At 34.3% G+C, this 24,097-nt stretch overlaps 2 protein-coding genes across 3 annotated transcripts in view; one reads left to right on the forward strand and one right to left on the reverse strand.

Moving 5' to 3' along the window:
• The window catches only part of pod1 (coronin), a 37,499-nt gene extending 20,704 nt beyond the window's left edge, over positions 1–16,795 (reverse strand). The window contains exons 1-11 of one of the 2 annotated variants that reach the window (XM_088275480.1): positions 16,648–16,795; positions 14,832–15,256; positions 12,696–12,882; positions 11,229–11,432; positions 10,624–10,845; positions 8,758–8,885; positions 5,992–6,141; positions 1,827–2,393; positions 933–1,116; positions 400–501; positions 150–270 (exon numbers count right to left, since the gene is read on the reverse strand). In XM_088275480.1, coding sequence (XP_088131606.1) covers positions 150–270; positions 400–501; positions 933–1,116; positions 1,827–2,393; positions 5,992–6,141; positions 8,758–8,885; positions 10,624–10,845; positions 11,229–11,432; positions 12,696–12,882; positions 14,832–15,140 — 2,174 coding nt within the window. In that variant the 5' untranslated portion in view covers positions 15,141–15,256; positions 16,648–16,795. The remainder of the gene's footprint in view (positions 1–149; positions 271–399; positions 502–932; positions 1,117–1,826; positions 2,394–5,991; positions 6,142–8,757; positions 8,886–10,623; positions 10,846–11,228; positions 11,433–12,695; positions 12,883–14,831; positions 15,257–16,647) is intronic. The other variant, XM_088275481.1, reaches the window with a different exon arrangement.
• A 750-nt stretch (positions 16,796–17,545) lies between these two features.
• Positions 17,546–23,272, forward strand: Rab30 (RAS oncogene family member Rab30). Its single transcript, XM_088275490.1, has 5 exons — positions 17,546–17,687; positions 17,852–18,031; positions 19,686–19,869; positions 21,367–21,518; positions 22,444–23,272. The coding sequence occupies exons 2-5, from the start codon at positions 17,861–17,863 to the stop codon at positions 22,549–22,551; spliced, it is 615 nt and encodes a 204-aa protein (XP_088131616.1). The 5' UTR covers positions 17,546–17,687; positions 17,852–17,860; the 3' UTR covers positions 22,552–23,272.
• Positions 23,273–24,097: the final 825 nt, after the last annotated feature.

The raw sequence follows: 24,097 nt of genomic DNA on the forward strand, positions 1-24,097 counted from the left end.
ATTCCATATCTTTCCACAGTAGTTTATAAATTGAAACCCAATTTTCCATTCATATCATGGGAAATCAACAAGTCTTCTATCGGGTTAAATATTTCCGTGACCGCTCTCTTGCAATCTGCCATCGTTAAGCATAATGAAATAGTACTTACTTCACTTCAAACATTTTCCTCCTCTCGGCTGTACTCGGAGTCTTAGGCTTGTATCCCGAGTCGGAAGAATTAACATCCTCCTCGATACTGGAGTCCGACTTGCCATTCTGGTAATCACCGTCTGAAAAACCAGATGAATCAATTAACCAGTCCAAGAAGTAGAAATCTTTTCTTGTGAAATTGGACTACTCGAGCTAGTATTTCCCACATGATGGAATAAAATTCATAAATACATAGTGCAAATAAAAACCTTTTATAGGATTGGCTTCTACGTCGCTGGTAGGAGAAGCCTTGTCCGGGTTGTAATAATCGGTTACATCCTTAAGGGTTGCATTCACTATGCTCACATTACCTGAAACAAAATATCATAATAAAAACAAAATGTAATAAAAAAAAAAATAATAATACAGTAAACCCCCTACAACGTTGACATAGGTCTCGTTCGAGCTTGTCGCAATTAGAATATATCAATTAGGAATATCATTAAATACTAAAATATTACAATTTACCGATATTATCAAAAATACCGTCATCATTCTAAAAGCTTTCACATTTTTGTTGAAAAAAATCACGACCTGCTGGGTACGGCCATATTAATACCTTCCGGCATTGAAAGGGTTAAAAAAAGCCCTTCCTATTTCAAATAATGAGCCGCTTAGGCTCACAGAAATAAAATGTAGTTTAAGTATTTTTGTAAACAATAAAATCACAAATATTTATATTTTCTTATTATAATGTGATTAAAATTATTAGCTTTCTTCTATAGCAAGTGTCCCAACTTACCCTGCGTGGGGCTCGGTCTCTGCTCCACCGGAGACACGACGGCCTGTGGAGGGGGCGATCCCGTCCCGTTCTCCCCGTCCTGACTGGGAGCAGATCCCGGGACTGCTGGAACGCTGAACACACGGTCGAACGAGAACTCCTGGCTACCTTGCGAAGAGGAAAAGGGCTTCGGACCTAGTCGCGGCTGGGAGAAACAATTGTAACAAAATTAAACAATTTTTAATTAATGTTTTACTTTGTAAATACCACTACTTTTTAAAATTTACTGTGACACGTGTTTTGATGCATTCTGCATCATTTTCAAACACCGTATGACACCATTTTTATACGGTGAAACCATGAAATGTGTGACGTATGAAAATGAAAATGAACACCGTATGAAAATGGTTTTCAAACACCATTTTCATACGGTGTTATTACACATGTTTTATTCATATGTTTAAAAACTCATTTATAAAACATGTTAATTTACACACCATTAACATATCATGGGTATACTGGCAAAACTGGCTCAAACCTAAAATCGCTTTTTGAATAATCTGTTTTTTTAAGCTTTTAGCCTGAATAAAACCCGCTACTATACTTAAAGTTGAATTTACTTTTAAAACCACATATACATATGTGACATTTGAAACTATTTAGTGTATTTTGCCAGTTTGCAGAATGTTGATTACTTTATAATGTGCAACAAGTCAAAATTGCATATTTTGGAGTTAACATTTTTTTCCAGTGCACCCACGTCATAATGTAAACATATTTATCACACATAAATAACTTAAAATAAAAAATAAACACATTACAAAATAAAAAAACAAAAAAAATCAAAAGAAATATATTTTTAATGTGAAAAAAATCAAATAAACAGTTTTGAAATATTTTTATGTTCTTTTTTACCTTGTAACTCCCGACCGATGTTTGAGCAGTGGTTCTTGGTTTGGCAACGGGCCGCGGAACACCGTTTACTACATTCACGTTAGAAAGCGCTTCTTCGCCGGCCCCTGCGTCTGAGATAGAAGCCCTGGGCATCGGTTTGGGAGGCACCATGACTGGAGAGTTGCCATTCTCGATCGCGTCTGAAGAAAATCCATTAGACTTGTGATCGACGCCGTTTTCAGAGCCGAAATCCTCCTTTTCAACCGCTCCCTGATCGCTTTCAGGCATGTCGTTGCCATCGCTCTCCGGCAAAATAACTTCCTTGTTTGGCTTCTCGTCAATTCGTTTCGGCGCCTCTTTGTTCGGCTTCTCCATACCTTTGATCAGGTCTTTCACGTTTACGAAGTCGATTTTGGACTCTTGTTCCGTGCTTTTTACGATGTCGGGGTGTTCGATGGGCGGGGTGAATTTAGGCTGAGGCTTGATGAGAGCTGTAGGCGGAGAATTTATAGGCTTTGATAACTTGGGAGCTGGATCCACCATACCTTCTAATTGCTTCACATACTGAGCCAACGATCCCCTGTGTACCTGAAAACGATAGTTAACAAAATATATCCCTTCAAAATCAAATCAAATATGTCATAATTAATTAAATTAGATTTGTTTAAACAACCCTTTACCCTAGGATGCACCAGTACCAATTGTTTAGCAATACTGTGGTGAAAACCCTTTTCAAAAAGTGCAGAGAATATTGAAAGAAATTGAGTGTAAATATTAATGTTTATACAACGGTTAAAACTTACCTTGGATAGGAGATTTGTGGTTTAAGAAACATAGATACAATAAAACACCAAAATACACAAAACGCACAAGTAAAAACAGAAATAAAACACAACCGTATAGGGTGACTACAATTGCTACTCATGCGCTGAGAAAATAAAACGAGAAAAATAATACAAAAAAAACACATAAATTATTTTCACACTTAAGTCAAGTTAATTTTATTTGGTATGGTTATTACATTATAAACATTGGTAGTTTTTTTTTTTAATTATTAGATAATAAAATGACAAACTTCAAAATGAACCGTATACCCATGTGAATAGAATTTTTTTTTTAATAATACCAAAAAATTTACTGAAATTTAATTCATCTTTCGTAAGTCTAAAGCTGATATCTTATTTTTCATAACTACTCATTATTAAACGTAACTTTTAAAATGTTATAAACACTTCAAGAATAGCACGTCCATCTTTTAATCCAAAGGTGCATAGGGCGCTGCATCATATAGAAGCAGTGTTATCTTTATCGTTATACACAAGAAGGAAAGGTAACCAGCCCTGCAGATCAGGTACCAATCCAGGATAATATTATATAAATATTAGAGCAAAAAATCTCTTATATTCATTTTGACTCCACTGGGAATCGAATCCGGGACCTCCAACACTGTAGCCACTATTACACTGCTAAGACAGACAATGAAGAACGTCCAGTCGCCAGAAAAACTAGTAAAATCGCAAATAATTAAATTTTTATTATGAAGTCTTTGAGACTCTAATCCTGTTGCGTTGGCCAGAAACTTAATCCTCCCCATATTATTAAAGTTTAAGATAAAAGTGGTAATAATTAAACTTGTAGGAAATTCAACTCTCTATTACTTAGCCTACACTCGTTTACAAGTGATTTAATATTACTTTAGTTATCATCGTAATGATTTCTCTAAGTTCTATACTTTTTAGGTTTTATTATAGGGACCAACATCATTAAGTTGGGGGTTCCCAAAATCTGGATTAACCGGATCCACGCGGCTCGCATAACCGTATGTGTTTTCACAAAACATTCCCTGTACGCGGCTGACATAACCGTTTGTGTTTTTACTTTGCTCCAAGTTTCGAACCTCAGTTCAACTTGGAGGGATTTTTTCATGGTGTGGAACTTTGGATAAAATAATACGTCAATCTTTGGCTTTATGACATCTGTTGAAATATCTGACTAATAATTTGTAACATCACAAGGATAAATAAAAGAACAGATCCCTGATTTTTCTTGCGGTCGGTAAGTAGTTCGCGCCATAATCATACCCTATATCTGTCTCACTCTCGACGCTACGCATCGCCAGTGGGTAAGAGTGACACACGATGCATGCTTTGATTTATTTATGTTACGATCTTATTTGTTTATATTACGATATATTTCAAGAATAATGTGACACGAGTGTATTATAGAGTACTAAAAAGGCACAATGAATCCCATTGAACGTTTTTGTTTAAGAAAATAAATGGTTTCTTAACTAAATACATGATAAAAGTAATCATTTAAAAAACGGCGAAGCGAAATACCGCCGCGCACGGGCGTCTTTCAGGAACAAAGTGAACGCGGTAAAAAGGTTAATAATACCAATGACCCTCTAATGATTAAACAATATAAATATGTTAAGTTAATATTAATTAAATTTTCAAAGCACATTGTAACTGAACTAACTTCATTAATTTGTTATAGATATATCAAGATAAAGACGTTATTCTGAATGGGAATATCTCAGTGATGAAGCGCTCTTGAGGTGATTTCTCATGAAAACTGCGCTATATCAATTGTCCAATAAATAAATAATAAAGAAATGGAAGATATATTAATTTTTTTAAACAAAATTAAGTAAAAGGATTGTGTGAGCTATAATAAAACTTTGATAAGTAAGATAACGGATAAAAAATTATCATTTTTTTTCACCGCATATTAAAAAATTATATTTATGTTAAGTTACGTTATAAAGTTATAAATTAGTATGTATTTGATTTATTTTAAATTTTATTGCAAAAATTAGGTACAGTTTTAGCACATTCTGTATACGTAATAAAACCTTAAAATATTGATGTATTAAGTATTTAAAACACCATTGATCAATATGATCTAAAGCCATTGCTTCGTAGTTTTGTGAAAAAATTAAAAGATCAACTTAGTTGAAGAAATTTTTATACAAAATTAGAATAAGCGCAGGAAATTACCCATTACATATTTATTATAAGTGTAAAATTATATAAAACAATATTTAAAACCGAGAATCCAAAGTGTGGAAAATAAAAATGAAAAAATGAAAAAATCTAAATTGGTGCAACAAAAAAACACAAGAAAAAATATATTTGTAAGGTATAAACACACTGTAACTACAAATTGTATCATATACCGACATTGGAAAGACTGTAATATGTAAACCACAATACGCATTGTAGTATAAAATGAATAAATCGTAAATGGAAACATGTTGAAAATGTTTTTTACCACTTGAGTTAAAATACAAGTGTTAAAAAGGTTGACACTTGAGTTAATTTGTATTTTTACTAATGTGGTGAAAAACAAGTGTTAATCACGTCTTACCACAAAGTGAATGCCAAAACAATAAAAAAAAAAAAATGAATAATAAATTACATTTAAATTTTTTAAATATATATTCTCGAAACCAACAGTTTAAAATTAAAAGTATAAAAGTTTAAAAAACAATGTAGGTTTTTTTATGAAAGAAAATATTGTTTTGAAACATAGACTTAACATTTACTAATTTGAAAGAATTTTTTTATTAAATGCATACAATAAAAATAAAACAGATATTTTGAAGAGAGGGGTCAACTGGAATGTAGAGAGTATCTTCTAACCCTTATTCATACCCAATGGTGCATAGGGCACTGCATCGTATTGACGCAGTGTTACCTTGATCATTACTCACATGAAAGCAAGGTGATCATTCATGCGCTTCAGGGACCAGTCCAGGGTAATATTAAATAAATATTAAGAGCATAAAATCACTAATATTTATTTTCACCCTCCCCCCTGGGAATCGAACCCGGGACCTCCAGCACGGTAGTTAAACACGCTAACCATTACACCACGGAGGCGGACAAAAGGATAGAGGATATCATACATTGATTTAAGGAGCAATTTTAAATTAGTTGAAAAGAATGTTTTTAAAATGGCATTTACATATTTCTCTCTTTCCACTGTCGATATTACAAATCCTAAACACACACCTATAGTGACACTATCAGAACGTTATCAACCGGTCCGTAACCGAGTTTCACCGTATATATTTTATTTCAACATTACTGTGAAACGAAAATCGTGCGTATACAAAAATTTACATTGTGAAAAATATTTGCCGGATCAATTGCCGGATGAAATGTGTTGAATGACTCACTTTCTCCGAGCTTTCCGGTCCTCGCTTGGCCGGGTCTAGAGACATCTTGGGAACGGGATGATCGATCCCCTTGAACCACATGGTGGAGTTTGTGTGTGTCACGAATCCAGGGGAATCCGGATACAGGTCGGCGTGGAAGTCACGGTATGTCTAAACAATAAACAAATTTACAATATTTTGAGTGTGTTCAAATACTTGTTCACAAAATCTGGATTATCTCCAATTACAGGAGTTATTTTCATATTATTTTTTGACATCTCATTAAAGATGAAGAAGAATATGGAAGTCCGGGCGTTTACGGGGCTGACGACCGTCATAGGCTGGTTTAAGTGATCACTTTACACATGTGTAACATTCACCAATTCTACCCATTATTGACAACCACACTACTCAAATTCTTGGAAGTTCTATATATATGAACCAATTTAGAAACCTTGTTCTTGAATCACTAGAACTTCACTAGAGACATCTATTGGTGAGATGTAAAGAAGCTCTTTATTAAGCAGAAATCTCACCAATAGATATCAGATAAGGAAGAATATGGAAGTCTGGGCATTGACAAGGCTTACAAACTCTCATAGGCTAGTTTAAGTGATCACTTTATACACATCGCTCACTCCTTTCAACAACGTCATAAATCAAAAAACTTGATTTTTCAGGAGATCCTTTTTAAAGTTTAAGAATATAATAAAATGTATTAAAAATAAATATCAAGCCACTTATTGAACTTTTTACCGTGCAACAGATCTTTTTAGGTAAAACCTGAAGGTATTTTCTCCATTTGAAAAATAATAGGTATATTTAAAAAATTATTAGACAATACCTTTTCTTAAAAATAACACTTTCTGCCCTGTAGCGAGTAAATATTAAGTTAAAAATATGCTGCTTTTGCTGGGATAAAGTACATTTTCTGGGCATTACGAAAACATGCACGTTGATGACGTTGTTGAAAGGAGTGAGCGACATGTGAATTCACTAACCCACGATTGAGAACCACACTTTAAGTGTAAAAAATCTTGATTTAAATAACTCCTAAGTGGAGCTAAACCCAGGATTTACAAAGATTTGGACACTCAAAATATTGTGTGTAAAAAAAAAGTTTACCTTTAAATAATTAGAAATATTGGGTTGATGCAAAAGTTTTGACCGTTTTTTACATTAATTTTTTTTTAAATTTTTTTCTTGTGTATTATTTATTTAATAAATTATATAATTTCCATCAGTTCTTATAACCTTCTCCCATCTTTCTATCAACTTATTAATACCAGTATTATAAAATTCCGTGGATTTTAATGCGAAAAATGAAGTAAGGGATGTTTTTACCTGCTCTATTGAATAATTTTTTTCATCATTTAAATTTTTTTGCAGTGATCGGAATAAATAAAAATCAAAAAGAGCAAGATCTGGAGAATACAGTGGATGCTAGATGACATCCCAATTTAACTCATTTAGCTTGTGTTGGGTCATCATAGCCACATGTGGTCGCGCGTTGTCGTGATGAAACACTGCCCCTTTTCTGTTTACCAATTCTGGTCTATCCTTTTGAAGGACCATGTTCAATTTGGATAATTGCTGACAATATCGTTCTGCTGTACTTGTCTTATCGTGTTCCAAGAGTTCAAAATACACAATACCCTTATTATTCCACCAAACACAAAGTATAACTTTTTTTATGGATTTTGGCCTTCGAAGTTGTTAATGGGGCTTGTCCAGGTATAGTCCAATGTCTTTTTCTTGTCACGCTGTTGTACACGACCCATTTTTCATCTCCCGTCACCAAACGATGCAAAAAAGGTTCATGTTTTTGTCTCGCACTCAAAGCAACGCGCGTTGAAACACGATCCAATAAATTGGCAGCCGACAATTGATGAGGTATCCAAACGTCGTACCGCGAAACCATTTCCATACGCTTCAAATGTCTTAATGCGATTGTTTGGTTGACTCCCATCATTGACACAATCTCCCTGATGGTTAGACGTGGATTGGTGTCAATTATGACTTTTAATTCGTCGTCATCAGACTTCAATGGCCGCCCGGTACGTGGTTTATCAATGAGTGAAAAATCTCCAGATCGGAATTTTGCAAACCATCTTCGTACCTGTCAAACTTTGATGACATCTGCTCCATACACTTCACAAATGTTTTTGGTTGCCACACTCGCGGTATTGTCTTTACGGAATTCATAAAGTAATTTTGCATAATTCTGCACTTTATCGAACGACATTTGAAAAAATACAAAGGGTTATTACTGTACTCTGGCCAGGCCAAAACTGAATAGAAAGTAGAGGGAAAGCATCCTTTATACAATGGAATCATAAAAAAAGAAGATACTATTCATAATTTATGAAAAAAATTTTTTTTACTTGGGATCATAAAAAACGGTCATTACTTTTGCATCAACCCAATATAACAAAATTTTGCATTTAGTCTATATATGACATGTGAAAGAATTAGTGTACAATATACAACAAAATAGATGTAAATATGTATATAAATTATTTCCATTGTTGCTCCCTTTTTAAAAAGGAATAACCTTAAAAATCTCTATTTTAGAGGCTTGTCTGCAGGTAGGTAGGATAATAAGGATAGGTAGTTATGAAAAATATCCCAGACTGATCGAAAATAAATATTTCTTGAATTCATTTTTCAATTGTCGGGAATCAAACCCGTAACACCAATTTCGCAGTATGTCTAACCAACCACACTACAGCGTCTGTCAAATTTCAAAATGTTCTTGAAAATTAATTAAATAAGGTTCTTTCTTACCTTCCTGGGTACCTGATACATGATAGGTACCACCATGGATGATGTTAGCTGCAGGATTCTGTTGACTTCTCCGTCCATGACCCTCAATGCTCTCTTAGGGACCAGACATGCTCCCTTCGTCTGCTCCCCTGGTAGAATTGAACCAAAACAAACAAACTGTTATACCAAATGTATGAATCTATATTTTTTTTCTTGAATGTTTTCCGCAGATACTTTGTGGTACATTTTATAAACTTTATAAAATTGATTAACTTTGTTTTCACCCCTTTTTTTTACATACAATTTAACCTACCGGTTTTGACAATACCTTTTCATCATTAGGGTTTATTTTAAATCAAAAACATTAAAATACTCTCACCAAAAACTTCCACACATTCCATAAAAATCCTAAATGTTATTTTTATTATTCATTGCATAGCAACCCCAAATAACAACCCGACTATACTCAGCGGAACTTCGAGACGCCGGATTGACCTGGGAGGAAGCCAAGGAGATGGCGCGTGACAGAGTGACTTGGAGACGACTCGTGTTGGCCGTATGCTCCACCTAGGGAGCGAACATGGAAAAAGAGAAAGATGCAATGAATAATAAAAATATGTTTTTAATATTTTTTTATTTAAAATAAACCCTGATGATGACAAGGTATTGTCGAAACCGGTAGGTTAAATTGTATTAACAAAAAAGTGGTGAAAACAAAGTTAATCAATTTTATAAAGTCTTTATTTTTTTTATATGTAAAGTAAAAACTATTTTGAAATGTAGCCCATGATTCTATTAGAGTAGTGATTTGTATAATTTTCTGCAATATAAGGGAAATAAGGCAGACAAAAAATATTTTCCATGGCTTTTCTTAACACTTTGTAGCTGATTTTTATTTACGGCAAAGATTTTCATCCGGGCCTTCAATACTCACTGCAATACAAAAATAAAATTTCATCCAATGAATGTGGATTTTTATCTTCGCATTGTCCAGTAGGAAAGGATTCAATATAATACGTAGAAAAGTAGAGATCAATATTTTCCTGATATAAAACCATTATTTATTGATTTGGCATTTAATGTGTAGAGCTCCATATTCATATTTTAAATATTAACATCACACACTGATTTGACACTAAGTTAGTAGACTCAAAGCAGTGTTTGATTTTAATACTTAAAATATAAAACCATTACATTAACCGCTTCATTCTTTTGAACAAGTCACACTCGCGCGCTATATGCATTCATTCCCTCAAGCATATGAATTTTTCAATTACTTTTTCGACGATGAATTAGTACAAAATATTGTAAACGTAATTGTAAATTAATATGTTCAAATTATTCTATTTTATTTAAAAAGTGGATTAAATTTAAATAAAAAAGTATAAACCCTGAGGGTTGTGGTCCCGTGGTTAGTGTTGCGGACTCTTGAGTCAGAGTTTTTCGGTTTGAACCCACTCTACCACAATTTGATACCTATTTTTAATAATGAGGCGCTTAGGCTCACAACAAAATAGTATGAAACTGAAGTATTTTAGTAAATAATAAAAACACAAATATTTGTATTTCTTTTTAACGTAAATTAAATAAAAAAAATACACTTAAATTCTGGTTATCAAGTGTGGTTGTCAATCATGGTTAAAATTGTGAAAATTGTATTTCTAACAATGAGCCGCTTAGGCTCACAGAAATAGTATGAAATTGAAATATTTGTGCAAGTAATAAAAACACATAGATTTCTCTTTATTTATAAAAAAAATAAAAAATAAAAAATGAAATAAAACAAATGCTTTTTTAAACACTTTTTTATAAAAAATAAAAAAAACTCTACCATTAAGTGGTTAAATTTGAATGAATAAAGGAGACAGTCAATCACAAAGTCCTCACCGGAGTGTCGGATGCCTTCGATGAGGTACGGCTCCCTGTCGGCCACTTCCATGTAGGCTATGGTGGTGTCCCCCTTCCCCGCCAGGAACAGCATGCTCGTGTCGGGGTCGTACAGGGCCATGAGCACGCCGGTACTGCAGTCCAGCTCCAGGGTCTTCTCCGGGCTGGACAGGTTGCGCACGTCGCGGATTATCACCTGACGCAGGCGGGCCGCATCGAAACCTGATGATAAGTCATTACATGTCATCAATGAAATCACCGCAAGTACTCCACGGCTGAGCTTACGAAGACTATATCAATAGTGATGCCTCACATAGAGTAATTCGTTCCAGGAGCAAGTTCATTATAAGAAATGCGTTTTCCCATAACAATACATGTTTGCGGGAAACAATTTTTTTCCAAATTTTTTCATAAATTATTTATTTCCGTCGCTGCAAATGAATAACTTTATACAATAATACCGTCATGTAATACATACTTATATTACGAAGGAATACGAAAATTCTGAGCCCATATTTACTATATTTTATATTGATTTTCTCATTTCAAAAGTTGAGTTGTAGTAAATACATATCACAGGGAGGGGAAGGTTAATGATATCCTACCTGTAGTGAGGATTCTATCCTGGTCTCCGAGCCAGACAAGGCGACTATCCTTGATGCTCTGGTGGCTGGAGGCACTGCCAGTGATTGGCTGGGGCGCCCGAGGGTCCACGATCCGGACCTTCTTGTCCTTGCACGAGGTGGCCAGCAGCTTCCCGTCGCGGCGCCACGACGCAGACTGGATCACGTCGCCGTGGTCGCTGTTGACTGTCAAAGAAGGCTGGTGTAAGTGGTCACTTTATACGCTGTGTAATATTTTATATTAGATTTAGATTTAAAATTTAGTACATAGTACCTAATTTTAAATCAAATACAGATTTTTTGAGTCTACTAAGTTGTATTTTATTAACAAAAAACACATAAAAAATTATATTGTGACAATTGTTTCGCCTTGTTAGGGCATTATCAAACATTCGTTTTATAATGCCCTAACAAGGTGAAACAATTGTCACAATATATTCAATTAACACATTGTTTGTGGGAAACACCTTTGGAATAAGTGTGTGCGTCGGAGAGATGAATATTTAATACTTTGAAGGGGATGTAATTTTTAAATAAAGTATATTTTTTCATTAATTGATTCGGCAGTCACTTTGTGGTAAAACCTATCCAATTTTAATTAATGTTTTACTAAGTAAATACCACTATTTCTTAAAATCTACTTTGACACGTGTTTCGATGCATTCCGCATCATTTTCAAACACCGTATGTGAAGCTAATTCTAAGTTTAAGAGTTGGGTCCTTGAGACGTTGAAGGTTGAAGAGGGGGTAGTAGCTGTTTCTTATTTTCATTTATTAATTTTATTTTTTTATATTTTTTATTTCTTATCAGTGGGAGCATAGACAATAGGGGGGAGGCTTTAGTCATTGTCATATTGTTAATTATGGGTTTATTGTTATTTATATTTTTATGAATTTCTCTTGTTTCAAAATGTTGCAGTTTATGGCTTTTCGTATTAATTATTTTTAGGTTTTCTATGTTAATGTGGTTAAATTTGTGATCATTATCTATATACCCCACCTTAAGGATAAACTGAGAATAAAACAAACATATCGCTCACTCCTTTCAAGAACGCCATAAATCAAAAATCGTCAATTTTCAGTTGTGCATGTTTTAAGAATGCCCAGAAAATGTACTTTATCCCAACAAAAGTGGCATATTTTTAACTTAATATTTACCCACTACAGGGCAAAAAGTGTTGTTTTTGCGTTTTAAGGAAAAGGTTTTGTTTACTATTTTTTTAAATAAACCTAATGTTTTTCGAATGGAGAAAAAACCTTCAGGTTTTACCTAAAAAGATCTGTTTCACAGTAAAAACTTCAATAAGTGGCTTAATATTTATTTTTAATACATTGTATTATATTTTTAAACTTTAAAAACGTTCTCCTGAAACATCAAGTTTTTTTATTTATGACGTTCTTGAAAGGAGTGAATGATATCTAGTCTTTTTTCGTGATGTTCTTACTAACCGAAGACTTCCTGCTGGGTGATGAGGTCCCACAGGGAGAGGTAGTTGGCGGAGGTGACGTGCAGCAGCCCGTCGGCCGAGGGGTTGAAGCCGACCGTCTCCACCCTCCGCTGGCGCTGGGACAGCGTGCATTCGGGGTTGGTCATTGACTCGGCCAAGCCCGTGGCGGGAACGTTCCACAGTTTCACCTGTGTGCAATGTTTACACATATCATAGTCGTACAGGAGAAAGTGACCAACTACCAAAACGTAAAATGCTCAGGAGGGGCATTTAAGTCACTTTTGCTTGGCAACAAAATAAACACCAATGCAGTTAGTCAATTTTAACAAGACAATATATTATATTTTCAAGTTTAAAATCCTTTGGGATTTTTTCAGGGCAATATTAAGCTAGTAAGATATCAAATAGTCAATGATCACGTTTTTATAAAACAATGCACTTGGTCAATTTCTCCTGTATGACTACGATATTTCAATCTTAAAAACATGAAAAAATAGCATGAATCTCTTGACTTCAGGACCCAAGTGTTCAATTAATTAGGAAAAACTTGATTGATAAATGATTTTGTAACAGTCAATGTTTACAAACAATTCAATTTGAAAAACAAGAAAAAATAGCACGAATCTCCTATCTTCAGGAGCCAAGTGGAGACAAGTGTTCAATAATTAATCATTAGGAAAAACTAGATTGATAAATGATTTTATAACAGTCAATGTTTACACATATTTCAATTTGAAAAACAAGAAAAAACAGCACAAATCTCTTAACTTCAGGAGCCGAGTGTTGCTAATTAGGAAAAACTATATTGAAAGATGATTTTGTAACAGAGTGTGAGAAAAAGTTGTTTTTTTTTTGGTGTTGACAAACTTACTACAGAATGCAAAAAGTAAAGTTTCAATATGGAAGCATTTTTGTGAGTCATTAAGTCATTGAAAATTGTAAATGAAAACACTTGTTTTTGACACTTGAGTAATATATATTTTTGCTACTAGTTTCGGAAGCTTCCATCTTCAGTACAGATAATTATTTATGCTTTAGTTTATATTCAGACCCGAAGATGGAAGCAACTGTAGCTTCCGAAACTAGTCATTAAGATAAATATAACTCAAGTGGTAAAAAACAAGTGTTTTCATTTACAATTTCATCATGTCTTAGCACAAAGTAAATACTGAAACAAAAAATAAAAGGCCTTGTATTGTTAGCGATTTACGCTGATGTTTCTGACCAAAATTCTGTCCAACATCAGGGAATGTTTGCTCGAAATATTAAAATAAATCTTTTCATATCACTATTTTGAATACAATACAAACTGTACACAAAATTTGATTGCCCTTAAGCACTTGATATTTTTAGAAATATTCGATTTGATAACATCAATTATGTTATGGCATTCAGCTAAATGATAAGTAATATCAAATCGCCAATATTGTGTCAATATTCAAATTACCAATCGAGGTCTGTTATCAAAATACATGTGAAAATATCAACATGAGTATTTTTTGTTTGGAGAACAAGTAATGTTTATTGGAAAAAAAAAACATTCTATCACAATTCTGATTTTACATATGGATACCTTAGAAGTTTTCAATATAAAAATAAAGCTCTTGTATAAAACTAGCGCGCCTCCGTAGTGTAATGGTCAGCACGCTCGGCTACCGTTCTGGAGGTCCCGGGATCGATTGCCAGGGGGGGGGGTTCAAATAAATATAAGTGATTTTTTCACTCTAATATTTAATCAATATTACTCTGGACTGGTACTAGAAGCGGAGGGCTGATCACCTTTCCTTCGTGCGTTAACGATCAAGATAACACTGCGTTTATATGATGCAGTGCCCTATGCACCATTGGGGTTTAAAAAATTATATAAATTAAAATGCAATATTTTTTTAAACAATATTGAACAAATAAAAATATATTAAAATTATGGTATATAAACTCAATTTATATTCAAACCCGTACATGGTAGCATCTGTAGCTTTTGAAACTAGTCATTTTAAAAAATTAAATATAAAACTGAAGTGGTAAAAAACCAGAATTTTATTTACAATTTAACCATGCCTTACCACAAAGTATATGCCGAAACAATAAATAACATTAAAATGTATACTTATGTATAATTTCCAAAAGTTATACGAACCAAGCAGTCTTGGGAGCCGGTAGCCAGGAGCCCATCATGGAAAGGAGAAAACTCCATATCGGTTATGGTGTCGGAATGCGCGTGCAACAGGGGCATGGTCTTGCTCTTGCGGCCGCAGTCGTCCAGCGGCAGGACCGCCAAGCTCGAGCCGACGTGCTCCCAGTTGAACGCCATGACGGACGCAGACGCGCAGATGTTGTTGCCGTACGTCTGGTAGGAGCCGACGCAGACGTCCCTGATGCACGCCTCGGGCTTGGGGACAATCGGAGCGGCATTCTTGTACTTGGACGCCTTGAAACGCCACGCCATCTTGCTTCTCAGATATGTACCGACTCTAGGGGCTTAAGTCTGGCTCTCTTTTTCTCCTCCGTTTTTGACAACTTTTTCTTACTCTACGAGTGAATACTTAAGAATAGAAGGAATGTCTGAAAAAAAACATTTATGATCCTTACTACCGATTTTAAAAAATTTAAGACATTAACCCTTGCGAGTGTTTTTGCCTAGAATTTTCACTCATGAATTACATGAAATTATAGTAACTTTAAACATAAAGAGTAAATTCACTCACAATTAGGCATAGGCTATGAAACTTACAAAGTTGAAGCCTGAGTAGGGACATGATAAACGGTGTTGCATAAGCCGTAGCTAGATTTCAGAGTCACTTGGACGTTAGGTAATTTAAAAAAAAAGGCATTAACCCTTACTGGTCCAATGTCGAATCTCATTCGACATAGATTTTTTGCTCTTAGGTCCCGTGTCGGATGTTATTCGACATTTTTTTCATCATTAGTATTATTTATTTAAATTCCAAGCTTACCTTTTTGCCACTCGTATCCATTACAACAGTATGTGGAGCAGAGGACAAAAGGTTTTTTTTCCAATAAGAATGTAACTGTCTACCTAGATTTTTTTTTTAATTTTGGGGGACCGGAAAGGGTTAAAATGTTATAAAATAAATTAAATACATTAAAATAAATATTTTAAAAAAAAATAATAAAATATATATGATAATAAAAAAATTGTATCACCCACAAACATAAACAATAATTAATAAGTGTAAGTCCCTCTCCAAGCACAAGAGTGTCTCTTTATTGGAGAGAACAGCGGAATGAATTTAAAGAATTTAAAGTAGAAATATGTAGATTTTTTTTTTAATTAACTCTTGTAATATACTAAATTAATTAATTAAAAATTAAAAAAAATAGAAGAAACTTTAAAAAATAATGAATAAATAAACTCTTATCGGGCTAAAAAAAAGTTTGGTAACCTCTACATATATACTATGCATACATGCATGGAAAAAAACAAAACATATTTAATATTTTTAAATTTCGGATGAGTCATTAGAAAATTTGATTTGTATTCTACTGCACAATCCATTTTTTTTAATAAAATCTGATAAAATAAAAAATGGTTGGGTGAATGTGCATGAAAATGAGGAATGGATTATTATTTTATAACTGTAAAATGACACACTGGGAAGACTGATAACAATTAACGTACGTGATGGCAACTTCCGCTCGTGTACTGCACTTTAATGCAATAATACAAAAATAGATCACGTATAAAAATAATATATTGATTATCTTCACACAAGGCTAATAAAATCTTCGATATTTTCACGATGAAAGGCCATACTATGAATAAGAGTTAAGTTAAAGTTATGATAAAAATCAATTAAAATGTGCGTAACGTGCAAAAAGTTGAATAATTTATAAGGATATGCACTCGCACATTTACCAATCACTGTGCAAACACTGTGAAGAAATTTAGTGCAAAAATTGGATATTAATAACAATGAAATGTCTGTAATTACGATTCGCGCACGCCGCTATCCTGCCGCCACAAGTAAATTTTCATTCGTATAAAAAGAATTCGAAGATCAGCTACATTCGCACCACGTAATTATATAAATATTTCACATTTAAATCGTAGACAAAATCAAATCACGCCCACTGTTGTGACGGCCATTTGTCAAAACAGCGTCGGCATTTGACAACTGCAAGTTCATGATCATCGCCAACTTCATAGCATTTATTCTCCGTTTCTGCATATTTTGCATTCCATGCAATGACTATATCGGTATCTACTTATTCGATTCTTCAAATTCTAATGTAGGTAGCGAATGTTTTTGCCTCGAATTTTCAGTGAGAATTTATAGTTACTATAAACATAAAGAGTAAATCCACTCACGAGTAGACAAAGGCTCTAAAACTTCTAAAGTTGAAGCCTAAGTAGGGCGGTGTTATAAGCGGTGTCGCATAAGCCGCAGTTAGATTTAAAAGTCATTTGGACGCTAGGTAATTAAAAAAATCTTTTATAAGAATATTTTCATTTATTCTCAGTTCTACGATATCATTTTTTTATTTATTTCTTGCCCTAGTTGAAGTTTTTTTTACAATTTAAGACAGTGAAATGAATGGCTAAGTTACGGATACTTAAATGATTTTAAAGGGCATTTTAATTTTTTTACATGTAGAGCAAATAGATTAAAAAATATCTGGGGAACCTATGAGTGCGTGTCAAGACAGGCGAATGTGGCTCTCTATCCTCTTTGCCTACCCTGCAATAAGGGGCGTGATGGTAAAGAGTTTTGTGTTTATGTTTCTAGATTTCATTCACAAAATAAGTTTTTCAGCGAAATTAGATTTTTATTAATGGCGTCCATTACTAAGTTATAATGACGAAAATAATTATTTTTTTCATATGCCAATAATTTCTCAGATTTCATACATGACAACACTAAATGTCAAATTTACTAAATTTGTATATGAGTATACGATTCGCGATTGATCGAAATGTCAAATTGATAGGTTTTTATTATTTATAAAAAACTACTTGTCATTTAATTCCCAGGTGAGTATTATATCCGTTTTCCTTGCCTTACAAATCCGCCTAGAGTTTTCGTGTTCTTTTTGCGTGTATTGCGCAATTATAATAAAGAAAGTGCCCACCGACCGATTGATTTCACTTTCATTTGAGCGAGACTCGCGATGTGATTTGGTTGATTTTGTTTTCAGATTCCTGTAATGGAAGATTACAAGTTTCTGTTCAAAGTGGTGCTAGTTGGGAATGCGGGGGTCGGGAAAACATGCCTCGTTCGGAGGTTTACCCAGGGCATATTCCCTCCCGGACAAGGGGCGACCATCGGAGTGGATTTCATGATAAAGACTGTCGAAGTTGACAACGAAAAAGTTAAGGTAATATATCTTACTAACAACTAACCATCACGCCGCTTCCCCGCAGGGGTAGGCAGAGAGAATCGAACGCCACACCACTCAGTCTTTGCAAACATTCTTTGCCTCTTCTACATTCATACATCTCCTCATACATACCCGACGATTATTACGACTCCTGACCCGGCCGCTTTTAAGTATTTGACATAATGATTTGCCAAATTTTCCTCGGACGTCCTCTGCTTCTTTTTCCAACTACCTTCGCCTCATAAATTTGTTTAACCGTTCTTTCTTCACTCATACGTTACACATGTCAAAACCATCTCAACACACCTTTCTTAATTTTATCGATAATGCTTATCTCAGCCTTACATTCTTTCCTTATTTCATCATTCAAACATCTATCAAACATCAATTTGCCACACATTCGTCTGAGGGATCGCATTTCGACTGCATTCAGTCTGCTTTCATCCTTGTTTTGCTAACTCCATGCTTCGCTTAGGGAATACCTTGCATAATTTTTTATTTTTTTAAAATAAATCTTTACCATTATATATATTTGAGTATATTTATACGACAATATATTTAACGACAATACCTTTAAAAAAATACATATCTGTTATAGTAGCTTGCGTAAAATATATTAAAATATTTCAATAAAACGCAGATTTTTAAGGGTTTTGTTTTGTCCACCTCCGTAGTGTAGTGGTTAGCACGCTCGGCTACCGTTCTGGAGGTCCCGGGTTCGATTCCCAGGGGGGGGTCAGATAAATATAAGTGATTTTTTTCACTCTAATATTTATTCAATATTACCCTGGCTTGGTACCTGAAGCGGAGGGCTGATGACCTTTCCTTGATGTGTTAACGATAAAGATAACACTGTGTTTATATAATGTAGTGCCCTATTCACCATTGGGGTGCGGATAAGGGTTTGAAGAAGTTGTATATTTATTTTAAAAAATATTAAAATACTCTGTGGTAATTGTATCGCCTTGTTAAAACACTAAGGACGGGTGTTTTTTACAGGAGCTAAAACCTTATCAAAGAGATTGGTGCATAATATTATATAAAAACATAAAAAAATTCTTCCCCAATACCCTTCGCGTCCTTAAGCATTAATTGACGGAACGGGTAGAAATACCTTTCCCGTCCTTAGTGCGTTAAGCCATTATCAATGAACAAAAGTTTTATAATGCACTAGTGAGGCGAAACAATTGTCACGGTGAATTTTTATTTTTATATTTAAAAAAATATATATATTCAACTTATTAGACCCTAAATAATCAATTTTTGATTTTAATATTTAAAATATGAATTATGGAGTTCTATTAATTTAACACCAAATCAATTAATAAATAAAGCTTGCCTAATATTTACTTTTCATAAAAACGCTCTCTGTTGTCTTTACTCAGCTGTTTAAAATGACCGCAAAAAGATCAATTAACACCTCTTTAAACTTGTTTTAAATTTCACTTATCAATAACATATTTTTCTTATTGTAATACTCAAAACCATATGCTTCCATAGTGTATTGGTAAACTCTTCTAGCTACCAGGCTGGAGGCCCCGGGTTCGATTCCCAAGGGGGTCAAATAAATGATAGTGATTTTTAACTTCATAACCTACAAATTATTAAATCTTGGCAACTATATTTATGCATATATTTTTTCCTTTCTCAGTTACAAATATGGGACACTGCCGGACAAGAGAGGTTTCGCTCCATAACCCAAAGTTACTACAGATCCGCACATGCTCTCATCCTTGTGTATGATATATCCTGCCAACCAACCTTCGATTGTCTGCCAGACTGGTTGAGGGAAATCGAGGAGTATGCCAGCAGTAAGGTGCTGAGGATCTTAGTTGGTAAATAACCAAATACATTACTTAACAACATGGGTGGCCAACATTTTCAATAGCCGGGCCAAATTTTAGAAATGAGATTTCCTACCGGGCCGTGAAACAAAATTTATTTTATTATTCAAAGCAAACAAGATAAGATCATTTGCATTTTTAGCCTCGTAATGCCGTTTCATGTTATACTTTTTCAAGATAGAAACAAAATCATTGCATATGTAGTTCATAGTCCATCTGTCTTAAAAACTTCTCAGTTCTTCTGTTACTCTTCTCTTCTTTAGTCCAACGTTTTAGCTACTTGACCCCATTATAGGTCATGGGATATTATACGAACTACGCATGATGGAATGTTCTTTTGGTGGTTTTGTTTGTGTGATTTGCTCGCGGATTGGGCCACGGGTTGGCCACCCTTGCTTTGCAATGTTCTTAAATAACCCCAAAATAATTTCAATGGAATCTGTTTATTGTGTGTTGATAATAATAACAGACCGATAACACATTGTTTGTGGAGGTTTTTTTTCATCAAACCCGACCCTAATTATACTCAGTTAGTCTGCCGCCCGACCATCAGTATACTAATCACAAGTAACCGCAAAACCAATTCCGCTCTGTGAATTTTTTTTTGGCGTCTCTCGCGCTCTACCAAAAGTAAGCAAAAAGAACGCTTATAAGCGTCTCCTGCTCTCTACCAACAGTATGTAAAATATGCTTTTAAGCGTTTCCCGCAAACAATGTGATAAGCAGATGATAAAATAAAATACATTGTTCAACATCTATGTAAATTAAATAGTAAATATTTGTTTGTTAAAAAATGTCAATCTCTTAAAGTTATAGTTAGAAATTTTGACACAACGTTGCATTCAAATACGCATTTGCTTTTATGTACCTGTGATAGGCAGAAACATGTTTTATTTACAAACAGTTTTTTTTAATGCAATGGCAGCGCCATCTCTTGAACATAACAGCAACACATGCAATACTAAACGTTGCTCATACCGGACAGTGTACTTCTTGATAATGTAAGCCCACAAGTATTGTGATACTGAAACATCATGAAATGTGTGTTTTTTTTTCTTCTTTAACATTTAACCAAATTCAGGCACGGCAACACGTGGCTCGGTACAGCTAGCAAGAAATATATTAAATTTAATAAATAAACACTAAAATTTCATCTCACCTATAGATGTCTCTAGTGAAGTTCTAGTGATTCAAGAACAATGTTTCGAAATTGGTTCATATATATAGAACTTCCAAGAATTTGAGTAGTGTGGTTGTAAATAATGGGCAGAATTGGTGAATGTTACACGTGTGTAAAGTGATCACTTAAACCAGCCTATGACGGTCGTCAGCCCCGTAAATGCCCAAACTTCCATATTCTTCTTCATCTTTGATGAGATGTCAAAAAATAATATTAAATAACTCCTGTAATTGGGGATAATCCAGATTTTGTGGACAAGTATTTGGGCACACTCAAAATGTTGTGACTAAATGTGACTTTTTTCTTAGGTAACAAAATTGACAGAGAAGATTGTGAAATACCCCGTCATGTTGGAGAAGATTTTGCGCAAAGGCACGGAATGTATTTCTTGGAAACATCGGCAAAAGAGTCAGATAATGTAGAAAGGCTTTTCATGGAGATTGCAGTTGAACTTATGGAGGTAAACTATATTTTTATAGGTAAAAATATCCAATAATAGGATGAGAACAATTGTACTTCTCAAAACAAGTAATTTTTAAACCACATCCGCTCCCTATGTGGTGCATATGGAGTCCAAAAACTGTCTCCCAAGCTTTTCTGTCAGCTGTCAGCTACTATGCATCCTCCCAAGTGAGATACGCGTCCCGAATTTCTGATGAGAACTGCCGACGAATTGTCAGCAGTGGTCGTCCTGAGCGGCGCGAACCTGATACCTTGTAAAAGAGGCAAGCTTGATTAAGGCTTTCGGGAGGCATGCGGAGTATATGGCCAAGCCAACTGAATCGCCTTTTCTTGACAACAGTTGTGGCCAAGATTTGCTGCGTCCTACACCTTATCTCTTCACTCCTCAAAAAGTCAAAGCTTCTCAAAGCTAAGTACATGGCTGCTCTGGACCCTTGTAAGGTTACAACTAGTCAAGTTCATATTAATAAACTCGAGAAATGGTCTTATACAAGAATTTTTTTTTTTCATGACAATTCTCAAATTACCATATACAGTGGAACCTCTTTTAACGAGCAGCATCTTCCTCGTTAAGCGAAACATTTTTTGTTTTGATTCGTTACGAGAGATTCCACTGTATGGGCGCTTGTCCACTACCCGGAACTTTACCGTCAGGCAGTCCGGTTTTGAAAAATAAAAGCGACTACGACAGCTTAGCATGATCAAATTTATGCGCAACGTGTTCAAGCACCGATCAAGAGCTACAATCTGAAGAAAGATGGACAAAAGCACAAACCAATCGCGAAACGCTAACTGACGAGCCGGTTGGTGAAATTCCGTGCAGTGGACAAACGCCCTAAGTATTTGCGATGTTGTGCCAGGAATGTGTAAATTTTATATTCAATAGTTGTATTTAAATATAACAATTTTATACACCATTTTAGCAAGCCAAATGCAAAGAGTTGCCGCGATACGACACAAGTTCCACGCCGATAAATGGTAAAACGACCTCCATTGGAGATAGCGCATGCTGCGGAGGAAAAGCGGCGTAACTATTCAAGTGGCGAGACAACTCCGCAGACCTGAAAACCTGCACCTATATCGGCTTCTACAAACTTACGGGGTTACACCACCTCACAACCCTCTGATCTTGGCGATACGAAACTTGGGCGCCAAACAGTAAGCCAATTACCGGATTTGATATTGAATTCAATAATATTCCAGTGATATTCGCTTTTTGCAGTTATATTTTAAACCAAATTATCACCATGCATAAATATTCCTTTAACTTTGTTTATTATTAACATTTTCTATTGATTTTTCTCAATAAATTCCATTTTTTAGATAATAGATATTTGGCGTTATGTATTAATTAAAATAAATATGGTAAAAAAAGTACTCGGTAGTCAGTTAATGTATATTGAATTTAATATACCAAGTATTTTCCTCAATAGGGCGTTTGTGCACTACCCGGAATTTTACTATCCGGCAGTCCGGTTTTGAAAAACGAAAGCGACTACGACAGTTTAGCGTGATCGAATTTACGCGCAATGTGTTCACGCACCAATCGAGAGCACCGATCCGAAGAAAGATGGACAAAAGCACAAGCCAATCCAAGCCAATCATCGTTTTGAAACGCTAACTGACGTGCCGGACGGTAAAATTATGTGCAATTCCGTGTAGTGCACAAACGCCCATACACGATCAAATATCTATTATCTGACTTTGTTTATATTTCTCATAGCACTCGTAAATCATAAACCATAACTTAAATATGTATAAATCATAGACAAAAAATTATAATTTAGTTTCAGTTTTTGCGTAAAACTATGTATTTGGTAATCTTTATTGAATGGCCATAATTGATGCCTCAACCTATTCATCAAAACTGGACTTTTTGATTGACATCTAACCCTTAACTCACCACCAGACTTAATTTAATTTTAATACAGAATTTTATTTCATTATAAAGGTACACATTGGTTATATTTATTACAAACAAAATAATTTTCAAGCATAGATTTTTTAATTGTATCATAGTGATTGGTTATGGTGACTTCACAACTGATTTTTTTGTTGTAATTTCTCTAAATTTTCCATTACAATAAAATATGTTCCACTAGTCTAGCAATTCATAATTATCACAACCAATTAATGGAATGAAGGCATTACTCTTCTATTGAACTAATTACATAGCTAGATTTATGGACTCAGCTTTAATTAATCTTTTATTGTTGATAACAAATTCCATTCAATGATTGCTATATTTTTACAGTTAAAAATCTATTCCACAAGCGCTTAAACAACAAATAAAAGTACATTCTATACTTAATGTTAATAGCATAACACTAATGTTAATAGCCTTATCTGTTAATAGTATCAGTATTTAAAAGCTATTTTTGTTAAGATGACTATTGTTTATCCAGTAAATATTCTCATACGAATTCAAGTAAACATTTAAATATGGACATATCGCTCACTCCTTTCAAGAACGTCATAAATCAAAAATCGTCAATTTTCAGTTGTGCATGTTTTCAGAATGCTCTGAAAATGTACTATATCGTACCAAAAGCGGCATTTTTTTTTTACTTTATATTT

This window comes from Brachycentrus maculatus, unplaced genomic scaffold, assembly GCF_059751285.1.
Source record: "Brachycentrus maculatus isolate JH-2025_06_01 unplaced genomic scaffold, ASM5975128v1 h1tg000880l, whole genome shotgun sequence".
Lineage (NCBI taxonomy): Eukaryota > Metazoa > Arthropoda > Insecta > Trichoptera > Brachycentridae > Brachycentrus > Brachycentrus maculatus.

Excerpts from the sequence above, each read along its gene's own strand:
- Rab30 (XM_088275490.1), top strand. The coding sequence starts at position 17,861 with ATGGAAGATTACAAGTTTCTGTTCAAAGTGGTGCTAGTTGGGAATGCG. Across the intron at positions 18,032-19,685 it reads TTGACAACGAAAAAGTTAAG|TTACAAATATGGGACACTGC; the intron begins GTAATATATCTT and ends TTCCTTTCTCAG. Across the intron at positions 19,870-21,366 it reads GGTGCTGAGGATCTTAGTTG|GTAACAAAATTGACAGAGAA; the intron begins GTAAATAACCAA and ends CTTTTTTCTTAG.